Source organism: Crinia signifera, chromosome 4 (assembly GCF_055691185.1).
Source record: "Crinia signifera chromosome 4, ASM5569118v1, whole genome shotgun sequence".
Classification (NCBI taxonomy): Eukaryota; Metazoa; Chordata; class Amphibia; order Anura; family Myobatrachidae; genus Crinia; species Crinia signifera.
Window position 1 is genome coordinate 275,023,310 of NC_139220.1, and position 15,738 is coordinate 275,039,047.

The 15,738-nt window shown below is 47.2% G+C and overlaps 1 protein-coding gene across 1 annotated transcript in view; it reads left to right on the forward strand.

The window, feature by feature from the left end:
- Window positions 1–4,713: 4,713 nt before the first annotated feature.
- Window positions 4,714–15,738, forward strand: part of KCNIP3 (potassium voltage-gated channel interacting protein 3) — a 119,023-nt gene continuing 107,998 nt past the window's right edge. Inside the window, exon 1 of the mRNA XM_083184583.1 lies at window positions 4,714–4,855. Coding sequence (XP_083040709.1) covers window positions 4,850–4,855 — 6 coding nt within the window. The 5' untranslated portion in view covers window positions 4,714–4,849. The remainder of the gene's footprint in view (window positions 4,856–15,738) is intronic.

Here is a 15,738-nt window from a genome sequence, read left to right on the forward strand (position 1 = left end):
GTCTGGTGTGGTGTGTATGACCAGTGGAGGGTGGGGCAGACATGTGCAGCACATACTCCGGGTATTTTTCGTGAAAAGGCTGTGTATTGCATTCGCAATGTCCTGAATGCCGATTTTACCACATCCCCTTCCGGGATGCGGATTATGATAAATTTGCCCCTATATCTGTACTACAACGTAGCAGCTGCAGCTGCTTCCAATATAAGTTCCATTGTGCTCCATACACAAACTCAGTCACGTACAATGGCCCTTATTCAGATCTGATCGCAGTACAAATTTGTTCTCAAAATGGGCAAAACCATGTGCACTGCAGGTGGGGCCGATGTAACATGTATATCTGAATAAGGGACAATATCCATTTGTCATACATCACATTAATCACTATAGTCTCCTGGTACGTCCAAGTCCAAGAACAACCTGGAGGCACACTGGCGCCAGGGCTATTGCCTTGTGTGGCGTATTGAGACTAGATATATGAGGGCACATCTGTGCCGCCGCCCGCCTCCCTTTAGAGCACTTGCTACCTCTTATCAAATCATTTAAGCAATATGTAGCAGTAACATCTGTTCCGGGCGTACTAATGTTATAAACTTAATTTTCTTTTGTATAAAATACAATAAAATAAAAACAAAAGTACAAAAAAAGAAATACAAATAAAAAATGAAAACAATTGTTTTTGCCAACTAAAAATCAAATGGTCGTTGTTCCAGCAGTAGCTCAAAAGGAAATGGCAGTCAAGTAGAAAGCCTTTTGGCTAATTAAGTGCTGTCAGCTAGTATGTTAATATATGGCCTCCATCAGGGGGGTGCTGTCCCAGGCCGAGCCTCTCTGAGAGGAAAGGCCTGGGCGACTCATTGCCCACCACACTGCACTGAATGAAGCAGGTCCCGGAGCGCAGGCTGTTTCAACTTAGGACGCCGGCAGCCTATTAAAATGCTGCACCGGCTTTTGCATACCCTCCAACATGACCTATTCCATTAGGTACAAAATGCTCTGTACCTGGACTTCCCTGCCAGTGGCAGTTACAGAGGTTGGACTCCAGCACAGTACAAAATTCAAAGAGGGGGGTCACATATTTACTCAGCGTACAGCAAAAAGTGAAGTTCCCAGCACAAGTTAAGTGGGAGAGAGATCTTCCTAACACTTTTAACGAAGAAATTTGGGAAGCTATTTTTAAATCGAGCTTTAAGATTTCTGGGTGTGTAAACCACTCAGAAATGTTTTACAAACTGATTCATAGAATGTACTTCACCCCGGTGCGGTTACATACAATTTGGCCAGATGTCTCAGCTAGCTGCTGGAGGAATTGTGGAATGACGGGAGACCTCTTGCACATCTTTTGGCGCTGCCCTGTAATTCACACACTCTGGAGCGAGGTTTTCCTACTTATCTCAGAAGTACTGGGGGAGACTGTCCCAAAGGATCCTCTAGTGGCGCTATTCCACTATCTCCCCAAAGACACGATTGGAGAAGACAAATACCTCCTGGGTCATATCCTGATAGCCACAAAAGCTTCCTTGGCCTACCTGTGGAAATCACCCGAAATCCCTAACATATCAGTGATTATAAATAAGATACACAAACATTTTTTATTCGAGACAGCTGATCACAGTTTTTCCACAATGTCCCCATCTATACGCACAAAGTGGCTTAAGTGGTCCAAATATAGGGAGAGAACGGGCTGCCCCTCCATGCAAAACGTCCCGATTGGTTTGTCTTCCCTCAGATCCCCTAGTTTAAGCCCAGGGCCCCTACCCTGACTTGTGATTGACCCGTTGATTGCCAAGTAGGATATTTACATCTTGTTGTTGTTGAGACATTGTGTACCTGATGTACTTCCCCCTTCCCCATACTCCCCCTCCCAATCTCGCCCTGTTTCTTTTTTTCTGTACCCCCATCCCTCCTTTATATTTGCTCAATTACTGTAATTGTCTTGTATCATATGTTGATATTTTGTGCAACTAAAACAAGAAATATTTTCTCAATAAAAATCTAATGTTAAAAAAAAGAGGGGGGTCACATCAACTGCCAGTGAGTCCAGTACAGTGATGTTTGGAGTGGCAGTAGGTGTGACTCCCCTTTTTGAATATTGGACTGTGCTGCAGACTCACATCTGCAACTGCCACTGGTAAGGAAGTCCAGAAACAGAGCATTTTGTACCTAATGGAATGGGTCATGTTGGAGGGTATGCTTTTGTATTCCTCAATCTTGCAGACACCTCTCTGAAATCCAATTTCCTTATGTGCTTATTTAAGTTGTTGCTGTGGCAGCGCGGCTGCGTCTCCCTGCGCTCCTGGTGGCACACCTGCAGGAAGGAGGAAAAAACCATTGTGCTCACTGTGCATATAGTGGTACTCTGATACCCGGAACACATCTATTTTAGTCTAAAGATCGCTCACTGCGAGCAAAGACCATACATGCAGCATGCATTTATGGTTGTCTAAGGGTTAAAAAGTTATTTTCACATTAGGGTCTCGGTACTTGGGCTGTTACCATGGAAATGAGGGGGTGGGCGTAGGATGCTGCTGGTATATCTGTATTATATATACCAATGTAATAATCTATCTAGAGTCTATGATACCTTTTATGTGGTGAGAAGAATCTGTGGGCCTGATTCAGAAAGGGCGCTAATTGCCCGCAGCTATGATTTATCATGCAACTGCTGTGCGAAAATATGCAAATGTGACAGCAGCCTGGGTTTGTATTGAAACCCCCATGGGATGCGTCTAGGATCCGTTATCACCGAACGCAGAATCAGCAATACTTGACTTTCTGAGTTGTCGCATTACATCAATGTTGGTAGTATATGGGATTGCAGTAGCAACCTGTCACCTGCCCCTGAAATTGTTGTGGCACACCACTCGCATGTTATCTCCCATCCCTGACCCTGACTGTCAATCATTTAGGAACTAAATCCTCATCACAGCCGCCTGTACTTGTGGAGTATCATGGCTCCCATCGCATGCCATATATAGTGGCATGCAATTGGATGCGATTTTAGCATTTTTTAACCATTTTTTTTTACAAAATCGCATGCGATCGCATGCGTTTTTTAACAGAAAACCATCCAAATGCATTGAAATTAGTATCAAACATGTTCAATGGCCCCCAAATGTAATTTTTGAGGCTGTACCACCCCCACTATCAACGCGAACCCGAAGCGTGGCGAGCGAAGCGTGGCGAGCGAAGCGTGGCGAGCGAAGCGTGGCGAGCGCAGCGAGCCCGCGAGGGGCGGCGGTACGCGTCCTACGACCTTTTCATACCCCCACTATCCACGTCGTGGAGTTGAGAATAGAAAGTGTGGTGAGCGCAGCGAGCCACCGAGCCCGAAGCGCGGCGAGCGCAGCGAGCCCCGCGAGGGGACGCGGACACCTGTGAAGCCCGCGAGGGGACGCGTATACCTGTGAATACCCGCGGATACCTCACGGGGCTCGCTGCACTCGCCACGCTTCGGGCTCGGTGGCTCGCTGCGCTCACCACACTTTCTATTCTCAACTCCACGCCGACGTGGATAGTGGGGGTATGAAAAGGTCGTAGGACGCATACCGCCGCCGCTCGCCACGCTTCGGGTTCGCGTTGATAGTGGGGGTGGTACAGCCTCAAACATGACATTTGGGGGCCATTGAACATGTTTGATACTAATTTCAATGCATTTGGATGCTTTTCTGTTAAAAACCGCATGCGATCGCATGCGATCAAATAGCATGCGATGCGATTTTTTGCTATACGATGCACATCGTGGGAGCCGTGATTGTCCACAAGTACCCAGCCGTCTTCCCAAGACCATTGCGGCATATGCCGTGTGACATACAGCGCCGCAAACAGCACCTGTGACTTCATTAGGATATGTCCTTGTGCTGACTGGTAAAAAAAGGTTGATGGGTTAAAAAGGCCGACATGACAATGGTTGACACACAAATTGTCAACACATTTTTTGGATTTGCCTGATTTTAGTAACCCATCATCACAAACACACTAACTAACATCAACCAAAAAGCCATGTATTCCAGACCTGTGCCAATAATATGTACAGTATTTAAAGGACCACATGCTGCAGCATCATTCACCTTCCCAAAAACAACATATTCTCTGCTGTATGTATACTGTAAATAAGTCTCTGTAGACTTGCCCAGAGTATGGAATCCCTCTATATATATCTGCTATAAACTGAGAGAGATATCACACAAGGGGATGCAGTTTAAATCCCGGCGGTCGGGATCCCGGCGTTCAGAATCCCGACCGCCGAAATCCCGACACTTTCTCCCTCCGTGGGTGTCCACGACACCCCTGGAGGGAGAATAAATTAGCATGCCGAGCGTAGCGAGGCACCAGGCCTGCGCAGCAAGCCCGCAAGGGGGGGCGTTCCACGCCCCCCCTTGTCGGGATTTCGGCGGTCGGGATTTTGAACGCCGGGATCCTGACCGCCGGGATTTCATACTGAATCCCACACAAGATCAGCACACAAGATGTGTAAATGTTAAAACTTATGCAATTCATATAGATAAGTGGATCTACAGTATGTATGATGTTTAGCTCACGATGTGTCAAAACAAAGTATTGTTTTAGTCATAAACATTGTAGATTATTTTTTAAGCCATAAAAGAACAAGAAGCAAATGCTTCATCCTATGTCGGGCTAGGAAATTGTAAGGTAAAACATTTCCTTCAAACAAAACAGCATTAACAGAGATGGTTCAAGGAGTGTGGTGAGGAAACAGTTAACACAAAAGAGGCTTTTTTCCTGGAGACTGGGATAAGAGCTTGGGAGGAGAGAGAAGACACAGCACACTGTTACCACTGTCACACAATCCCAGGCTTGCAGCATCCGTGCACAACTCTCTCCGCTGACCATGCAGGTAAGAGATGGTACCACTATGTATGGGGCCCCAGGGGCCATGCCTCTGTCTGCATGGCTTTCAATGTCTTCCTCTCTATTTCTTTCCCATTATTTTCTTCCGGTCTTCTTTGTAATTCTACTTGCCCGATCATCAGTGTCTATCGCTTTACTCCCAAAACCAGGGAAGAGCACTTCAGTCTGTGCTCTGTTCCCCCATGCATCACTCCTGCCTTGTCCTGTGAGCTTACTTCATAAAATGCATTGCTACAAATACTTTCTGCCAGGATCAAAGGGTTGCAGGTTACCTCCTGTAGCAGCTGCTTGTCACTCTTTGCCTAGCCAGGACTCCCTGTAACACCTTGTCATACTGTATATTATGAATACATGGACTGTTGGATTGGCTGAGTATCAGGACTGTGTACTGATGCTGTGTATACATATCCTTCTTTCTGAAGGTGCATTTTTACTGTAGAGACTTCAAAAACGGACTAGTGTAAATAAGGGCTGTGTTTGTTACTATAATCATGGCTGCTTCACAAAACCGCAGCTTTGTTAGTGTGGAAAAGTCTACGCACAACTCATACAGGTTGAGTATCCCTTATCCAAAATGCTCGGGACCAGAAGAATTTTGGATAAGGGATTATTTCGTATTTCAGAATATTTTTTAATGATGTATCCTGAGGTATCTTGCATTGATGTTGTGCAAACACATCAAACACATGAAATACACACAAATATATTTTATTTGTGCATGAAACAAAGTTTGTGTACTATATTAGATACACTGAATTTAAACGCCAAGCAATCATTTTCTTGCACACATTTAGTGCCAGTTACATTACATATTATGTCCTCAGTAGTGCCAGTTACATATCATGTCCTCAGTAGTGCCAGTTACATATCATGCCCTCAGTAGTGCCAGTTATATATCATGTCCTCAGTAGTGCCAGTTACATATCATGTCCCCAGTAGTGCCAGTTATATATCATGTCCTCAGTAGTGCCAGTTATATATCATGTCCTCAGTAGTGCCAGTTACATATCATGTCCTCAGTAGTGCCAGTTACATATTATGTCCTCAGTAGTGCCAGTTACATATCATGTCCCCAGTAGTGCCAGTTACATATCGTGTCCCCAGTAGTGCCAGTTACATATCATGTCCTCAGTAGTGCCAGTTACATATCATGTCCTCAGTAGTGCCAGTTATATATCATGTCCTCAGTAGTGCCAGTTACATATCATGTCCTCAGTAGTGCCAGTTACATATCATGTCCTCAGTAGTGCCAGTTACATATCATGTCCCCAGTAGTGCCAGTTACATATCGTGTCCCCAGTAGTGCCAGTTACATATCATGTCCTCAGTAGTGCCAGTTACATATCATGTCCTCAGTAGTGCCAGTTATATATCATGTCCTCAGTAGTGCCAGTTACATATCATGTCCTCAGTAGTGCCAGTTACATATCATGTCCTCAGTAGTGCCAGTTACATATCATGTCCTCAGTAGTGCCAGTTAAATATCATGTCCTCAGTAGTGTTGTTACAGATGTTCCCAGTAGTGTTTTTTTTTTTAAGTAACTTTCTGGAATGTATGGTTTTCGGAATAATTTGGATAACGGATATTTGGATGAGGGATACTCAACCTGTATTAATGAATTGCTATCACCCAAGTAGTCACAGTTGTTGTGCTAGTCCTTTTTGTGAATATGGTCACTAGTCTTAGTGATACATCAATGCTGTACATAGCCGGTACAGACAGTGGGTATTCATCAGTTGTGTCCAGCAATGAGAAATGTACCTCAGTATATATATATATATATATATATATATATATATATATATATATATATATATATATATATATATATATATATGGGTGCTGGGTGTTATCCTAATCTCAGATGCCTAAAGGTGGTGATGAAGAGTTAATGCTCATTGTACACATCGCTGCAAGTGGAGGAGGCTCATCAAAGTGTACAAGTTTCGGGGCAAGACGACAGAAGGGCAGACATTCCCTGCTAACGGTTCTATTTGGAAGGATTTTTATGTTGGAATTGATACTTATCATACAGCTTTGTGTCTGTAATTTTACAAGTGTAGTAGTAATTAAAAAAGAACTACCTTTTTGTGTGTTCTTTGTGCACGTGTTGCCTCTCCTTCGGTAGGGCTTTTCACTGATTCCAGACTGCAGGGGACATGGATCAAGCCTTGGAGAGAAGTTTTACCTAAGCAGCCAATCAGCTTCTGCCATACTGTAGACTGTGCTAAATAATTAGATAATTAGAAGCTGATTGGTTGCTTTGGGAAGCTTCTCTACTTATGCCCCGTTCAGACCGCACTTTTTTCCCTGTTATTTTGCAGTTTTTTTACCGTTTTAAAACGGTAAGTTGTGCAGTCTGAAAGGCAGGGCCGTGAGGCACGGGCCTAGGGGCGACACCTATCACGGGCGGCAGCCGCCAGGCAGGCACCTCCGGCTCCTGCTGTCACCCATTATGTCAGTCTGACACTTTTACAGAGCGCCTGCTTGCCACGGCTCCTCAGTACAGGGAGGAGCTCTCTGCATCCCCACTGCCTGTGTGTGTGCTCAGCTCTGCTGCTGCTGTTGGCTGCCGGCTGCCGCTGTACCTATCCTACTCTAGGTAACAGCACCGGCAGCCTGAAGCTATAGTTCTGTGTCCCCGAGTCCCTCCCTCCTTCAGAGCAGTTCATGCAGACAGTATGCGCCTGCTCCACACACTGACAGCCTGAAACTCCGGAGGAGTCTGCCCAGTGCCCACACAGGCTGTGAAAAACTGCTATTTACTAGTGTGTTACTTTCCTTCCTTGCAAAAGGCAAGGAACTATTCTCCGTGCAGAATACCGAGCCCTCCCACCCCTCATATTGCTGCTGCACGGAGAGGAATGTGTCCGGAGCAGACACTTTAACTGTTTGCATCATTTCTATTAACAGTAAGTGCCACAAAATTTTCTGGTTAAAAGTGTGTGCCTCTGTTTACAAGAGCTAATTGTTGTGTGTTTCCAACACCAGTGTACTGGTGTTATTTTATTATGGCATATATATATATATATATATATATATATATACAGGGGCAAACGCAGGATTTTCAGAAGGGGGTTTCCAGAGGGGCGGAGCAAAGCATAGAGATGGACACTTAGGAGACCTAGTATATGCCGGGTCAGTGAAAGTATTATAGATAGACCAAATTTATAAAAATAATAATAATAATTATACACACACACACACACACACACATATATATAAAAAAAGGAGTGTAGTCCCCTGGGCATAGCAATGTATTGGGGCCCCTACCGATCCTCCAGTGGTAGGGGTGGGGGAATCTTTGATGTCCCGCGGGTGGTAGGGAGTATTATATCAACCGCTCAGCATGTAGGGCCTGGGTCAGTAATTTCCACTAATTACCCCTTTACTGCACAGATGGTGGGAGATGGGATGGGAGAAGAGGGCATTGGGCTGAATGAAGGGGCCCTGATACATAACTTCCAGGGTGGTAGAGGATGTTTAATATGCAGAGGAGGGGTGTATAGTGGAGTGGGCTTATTATTCATAATTTTCTTGTGGGAGGACAACTTGCTTGACTGAAGATATCTCCAGTTCCCAGAAATAGATTTCTTAGATTTTAATGGAAATAAAACTAGAGAATCCCACCTAGCGAATGCTATTGGGTACTAGGGGATCAGAGTTCAGGAGGCAGAGCAATCTGCCAACGAGTATATAAAACTACATACCAGGTGTGTGGAGCTGGAGCAGTACCCAGCTGCTGATATCTCTGGTTCTGGGAACAGTAAAGACAAGCTACTAGTGTCATTCAAAGGGGGAGAGTCCCAGCTTTTGGAATATACCCTCAGCAAAACTCCAAGTCAGACAGAACCTGAAATATCTGACTGGGAATAGCAATTAACAGGCTTGGATGGGGACCACTGCTTTGAAGTCAGATATCTCCGGTTCCCAAGTTCCGATTTTAAAAATTATTGTACCCATGGAAAGAGGGGACCCTCAGCTTTCAGCCTAGAGTCCTTAGACTCCTTGGGGGGTTTCTGGGTACTCAGAAACCCCCCCTGCGTGCGCTACTGATATATATATATATATATAAATATATAGTTAAAGTTGTAGTGCAGGTGCACATATACATATCCGGGGGGGGGGGGGGGGGGGGTTTACACCACAGCACTGCAGCCAGGAACCTCATGCTCCTGACTACTGTACTATTACTGTATTGATTGACCAATAAGATTTCTATCAAGATGCCCACGTAAGATTTCACAGATGCCCGCAACTGCATCCACATTCGCGGCATTGGCGAAAAAGTCAGATTATGGTCACTCAGAATAGACATGAGCTGAGAGGCCAGAGATGTGTTTCCTGCATACAGGATCTACGTTGGCAGCTGCTTTACACCCTAAAAATGGTCCTAACTCACCATCTGTAGGCATTCCTTTACCTTTCCCAAAATGTCCGCATCCTGTGAATCACATGCTAATGAATCCTCACTACGAGCATAACCCAAAATCAGTTCCTGTACATTGCACCAGTGATGCATGCAGTGTGCCTATAATTATTCAATTGCTAAATTTTGGCATAGTGTACACCTCTGAGCCAAGGCTCTAAACAAAAATTTCTGATTTAACAAAGAACTTTCTAGACTTTTAACAATCTCCTTACAAAAAAGTTCAGTAAGACTGTAGAAGCCAGCTTGTCTGGCTGAAAACAGCATAAACTCACCTGGCTATTGGCAGGAATCCTCAGCTCACACACTTGATCTGGGCCCGGGGGTGCGGCTTATCTTGATTGACGGGTTGGCTGATTTGAATGATGGTTCAGGATAGGCTGGTTGAGGTCAGAGGTGGAGATTGATGGGGTGATGTTCTTGCTTCCAGAAGATTCTGTCTCTTGCTTCAGGAAACGTTGAAGAGGACTGTTGAGTACAACATTTCTTAATTACAACTAAATTTGTGATTATATATCCCCCTTTTTTCTTTCTCTCCTAATCTTTCTTCTCTTACACTATCAACTAATAAAGCTTAATCTCTTTTCCCTTCATTTCTTTTCCCTATTATCTTTCTTTCTATTCCTAACTTAAATGGCAGCGAGGCCTAAAAGATCAGTGGGGGCTCCCACTAGATATGCTGGGGCTGTTTTAGTCAGGCCCAGGAACAGGCCTCCAGCGCGCGGTGAAGAGAGGGGCTTATCCCCATCACCAGCGCGGAGAACGGGGGCTGAGGCGGCTGCTGCAGCCCCCATGGATTATTCACAGTTAATCGCCCCTGCAGGGGTGCCGCGGGCTGTGGCTGCGCCCGCCCGCTTGAGTACTGCGGGCGGGCGGCGAGGGAGATGCAGGAGGATGGCGCCGTCCGACAGCGGTGCTCGGGCGGGCGGACGCCAGCGGGGTAGGCCGCAAGTTGCTGATTCGCCCGCCCGGGTAGCGCAAGCGGGCGGGCGGCAGAGGGGGAGAGCAGGGTATGGAAGGAGCAGGAGTGCGGATGCACCTCCTGCCGCGCGAGGCTCCGGCGGCGGGCGGTTAGCTAGGCCCGCTCCGGAGCGCGCAAGGGGGAGGGCAGCGGGGACGCAGGCGACAGAGCCTGCTTCTCCCCCTCCCAATACAGCAGCCAGCCGGGTTACTAGGCGGAGCGCAGGCACTAGGCTTGACGCTGCCGCCTCATCATCAGAAATAAGGGGTGCGGGGGCCGAGTGTCACTCCGGTCCCCCACCCTTAGTTAAAAAAGGTAAAAAAGGTAGAAAGGCAGGACAGGGAAGGGCAGCGCGCCCTAGTTATAATAAAGATGGCCCTGTGCATATAAGCACTGAGGGTTGTGTGAGGCAGGCCAGGGGAAGAAATAGCAGGGGTGTTACTTACAGCAGCGCAGAGTGTGTGGCAGGCACTTCTATGCCTGGAGCGCCCTCTGCTGTAAGAAGAGGTAATGGCAGGAGGTCTCAGGGACAAGGGAAGAATAGAAATGGTAGGGCAGCGCCATCTGGTGGTATTAGTAATGTTAGCAACCCCAAGGGACAATTTATTGAGGGCATGAGGCATAAGCTAACTGAAGCCGAATTCGCAATGTTTAAATCGGCGGTAGCTACGTGGCAGGATAATAGCGAGGATTCAGCTGAATCCGTATCCCCATGCAGTGAATCAGATGAAGTGGATTCGCAGAGCAGCGAATCCGGTGTGCAAGAGCAAGCCCCCTTTGCTGGTTCAAACGAAGAAGGCGGGGTTAGTGAAGGGGACCAGCAAAGTGATTCAGAAATGAATCCGGAAGAGGGGGTTAGGAAATCTAACGCCAGATCTAGACGGACAGCGAGGAGAAGGTTGGTCGCGGAGAAAACAAGGGATACCAATGTGGCGCCACAAGGGGCCAGGACGCAACCGGGTCGCTCATATGCGGACGCGGTTGCAGGGAGAAACACAGAAGGTAACACCGTGTCATTAGACACATCGGCGCTTACATCTATATGCGCAGCGGTGGTGTCGGCAGTGGCTCCTCTGTTAACCACCGGGACAGGTGGGCAGGGGGGAACTGCCCCTTCGGCAACTTTGGAGTCAGTATCTGACCTCATAGCCCAAGCGATAGCTCCGACTATTACTGCGGCGCGAGGGGGAAATGTCATTTCCTCTGCTGAAAGGGTTTCGCCGAATGTTCCACCTGTGATGGGGGTTGTTAACGAACCTCTATTGACAGGTCAAGATTCCACGGAACAAGTCATGGAAGGCCCATCGTCGAGTCGAGGAGGCGGTGACCGTAGAAGAAGAAGGGCAGCATCATCTGATACTGGTGAGTCCACGAATGATCCTGACTGGACAAATGAGGATAATGCAGGGTCTAGCAGTGGTGGGTCAGAGGATTCTTCTGTAGAGAAGAAAGCTAAGCGGAAAAGATCTGCAAAGGCTCGGAAGAGACGGCGCAGAAATGAAACCTCGGACTCCTCGTTGGCATCGACGTCTTCCGAGGATAAGTCATCCTCGGACGGCGTCACGAGGAGACGCAGGCGGAAGAGGCGTAGAGAATATAGGTCCCATAGCTCGGGATCCTCTAATGTATCGGTCGAGTCCGATGCGGTGCATATGCGCAAACACCGCTGTTAAGCGGGGTTTGCGTCCTAGGGCAAGGGATAGGATCAGAAAAGGGCGCTACGTAGATATCTTTGCTTTAACAAGCAAGGATAGGCGGGCCCTTCTAGCCGCAAGGAAGAAAGGACCCGCTAGCGAGGATGCCTTTCGCACTTATAATAACTGGGTAAGAGGCATACTTAATTTTGCGGCCTGTTATTTAGAGGCACATCCAGATGAATATGCGAACCTGGTGAGATACCAGTTTCTTATTCATAAACCCTACACCTCTTACGTCGGTCCTGGTTGGCGGATTTATGACGAAGAGTTTAGGAGGAAGCAGCACGGCCGGGAGGTGTATGATTTTGGTAAAAAAAAGACGTACAGTTATATGGCGAAGTTGCCGAATCAGCTACACCTATTAGGGCTGCTGAGAATTAAGGGGTGGGTAAGAAAGTATGGGAGTAGGCCTTACAATAACATTAATAAGGGAGGTAATACTAAGCCTGGCCATGGTAAGTGCTACTCATTTAATAATGGGCAGTGCAGCCGGGGAAACAGGTGTCGTTTTCGGCACCTTTGTCTCAGTTGCGGAGGTCCACACGCAATCAAGGATTGCACAAATCCACCAACTGGCCCAAAATGTTGAAGCAGAGGTAAAACTAGGTCGCATGGCAGGCCCGTTTTCAACACCACCAGTTGAGGGACTAATTTTGTCCCCTATTGGGGTGGTTCCCAAAAAAGTTAAAGGGAAGTTCAGGCTGATTCAGCATATTTCTTGTCCTAGAGGGTCGTCTGTCAATGACGCCATCAATGACGATTTGTGCACAGTTAATTATTGTTTATTTGAGGATGCTATAGACATCATTAGGAAAATTGGTCCTGGTGCCCTCATGTGCAAATTGGATGTTGAATCAGCTTTTAGACTATTACCTTTGCATAAGAACGCAATTCAGTACATGGGATTTAAATTGAATGGGGGTTTTTACATAGATAAATGTTTGCCCATGGGTTGCTCCATTTCATGTGCTTATTTTGAGCGCTTTAGCACATTTTTGCAGTGGTGCCTGCAGGAAGTGTCGGGAGTTGACAGCATTACTCATTATTTGGATGACTTTCTTTTAAGTGGGTCCTCCAAGTTCTGACCTGTGCCTTAGGTTACTAGAAGCAGCGCTTGATTTATTTAGAGATTTCGGGGTTCCCACGGCAGGGAAAAAAACAGAGGGACCTACTACTGATTTGGTGTACCTCGGAATTGAAATTGATTCTGAGCTAGGTCTGTGTAAACTTCCACTAGATAGAGTACGCCGGTTACATGACGAAATAACTTATGCCATCGCGGCTGCTAAGTTAACATTTAGACAGGCTCAATCTCTATTGGGCCTGTTTAATTTCGCATGTCGAGTTATACCCTTGGGCAAAATATTTTGTAGAAAACTGCAGCGAGCGACCGTCGGGATTCGCAAACCCCACCATTTTCTACGTCTATCTTCAGAAATGAAGGGGGATCTGAAAGTGTGGGAAATGTTTCTGGATAATTTCAACGGCATATGCATATGGCAAGCTCCAGCGTTGCAAATGCGGAGTTGGAATTATATACAGATGCTGCAGGATCTTCCGGATTCGGCGCATTTTATGCGGGACGTTGGTGCGCAGAGGCTTGGCCCGAATCTTGGGCATGAGACGGCATGACCAAGAATATGCTATTATTGGAAATATTTCCAATAATGGTCGCCTTAGAGCTCTGGGGCGCAGAATTGGGAAGCAGGGAGGTTGTTTTTTGGTGTGATAACTTAGGGGTGGTCCAATCCATTACACAATCTAAGGTCAACCTCCCTCCCAGTTTTGCGTATTTTAGCACGGATGGTGATGATGTGCTTGGCGAACAACATTACGTTGCGAGTCAAGCACGTCCCAGGCGTACTTAATGAAGTAGCGTATGCATTGTCCCGTTTCGAATGGGTAAGATTCAGGCAATTGGTGCCGGTAGCCCAGAAGTATGGTGAACCATGTCCATCCTTTTTATGGCAGGTGCCTCTGGAGGGGTAGAGGAGCTGGCCCTGCGGTCGCTAGCGCCAGCTACATTTAGAGCTTATTTGGCCTCATGGGAGCGCTGGAGCGAGTTCATGCTTGAACAGGGTGGCACAGGTAAGAGCGCTAAGCGTCTTATTAATGCCTATGTATGGAACCTGTACACGGAGGGTAAGTCCAGAAGTTTTGTTGGACGCTCTATGGCAGGCATATCATTCTTTTTGCGTCTTGGTGGGAAGAGAGACATCACCAAGTCTTTCTTGCTTTCCAGGAGGCTAAAGGGATCGGCCAGAGCCAGGCCGGTTTTGCCCGACAGGCGACGGACGATTGATGCCGGCTTGTTGCGTCGAATCTCGAGGTCCCTAAGAGTAATTTGCTCAAACGATTACGAGGTTCGACTTTTCAGGCTGGCCTTTGCCATGGCTTTCCATGGGCGTTCAGAGTAGGCGAATGGGTGTCCGCAACCAGGGCATCTCCCTCGCCTATGCTGTTCGGCCACGTCGACGTGCACCACGACGGTTTATGGTGCAAGATTCAGCGCTCAAAGACCGATGTAGTGGGCAGGGGGCAGTGGGTCCATTTGGGTCGGAGTGGCGGCCGCCGGATCTGTCCGGTGGCGGCGGCTCTGGCTTACGTGGAGTTGCGGCCCCAATTGCCCGGGGCCTGGCTGATGCACATCGACGGGTCCCCACTTACTAACTTCCAGTTCAGGTCGGTTTTCAGGCGCTGTATATTGCATCAGGGTCTTTCTCCAGCCGACTTTGGGACACACTCTTTTCGTATCGGCGCCGCTTCGGCAGCCGCTGCGGCGGGTTGGTCTCAGGTCGACATACGAGCACTCGGAAGATGGCGGTCTGGTGCATTTAAGCGATACATCAGCCCGACATAGTCCAGTGAGCCCATTTGAGGAGTAGCCGCTCGCCCAAACACGCTTTAGTGTTTGAGGGGCCTTGAGGAATTTTTTGTGTTATCACCAGTCTTAAATTAGGCTCTAGCCAACTGGTGGAAGATTTGTGTTTTTTGCCTCAAGTCAAATCGGGTGACCCACCCCCCCCCCCCCCCTCCCACCATAGAATAAGGAACAACAGGTAGGGATTATACATAATTCAAGTGGGTCAAATAATCAAATTAGTCTTAAATAGATCACCTAAATCACATTCCTATTAGTTTTCAACATTTTAATATAGAACTGCAAAATCACCTTTAAGGGAATCTCACGGGCCCCCCTTTAAAATTTTGCCAGATGCTTGCCATTATTTCAAATTTTCTAACGGTATATATCATTTCAACTTACAGGTCAACGCTTGGACACCAATATGATTTGGATGGTGGGACATTCCTTTATTTATTGGTTGTCCTTGTCCCAGGTAACCACGGATACGGAACGTTTCCCTGAGACGCGATTTATCCGTTGGCTGGGGCGTAGAGGTATGAGGTGGTCCGCGTTGAGGGGTCTCTTGGATGAGTCAGTTAGGGCGTTTGGATACCCAATTTTTGTCATCATCCACTTGGGGGGCAACGACCTCACGCATAATTCCGGTCTCAATATTCGATTGGAGATTAGGAATTTATTGCTGGACCTGATCAGAGAATGGAGATTTTGCCGTTTCTTCTGGTCAGAGATTATATCTAGGAGGGTTTGGAGAGAGGCACTCAATCCGGGCGCCATTGATTTGGTACGTAGGCGGATCAATTCCGTAGTCGGCAGGGCTATAGTAACGGAGGGCGGAGTGGTCGTCAGGCACGAGGCCATATCCTTTAGAAACGAGACCCTGTACAGGCCGGATGGGGTGCACCTCTCTTTAGTCGG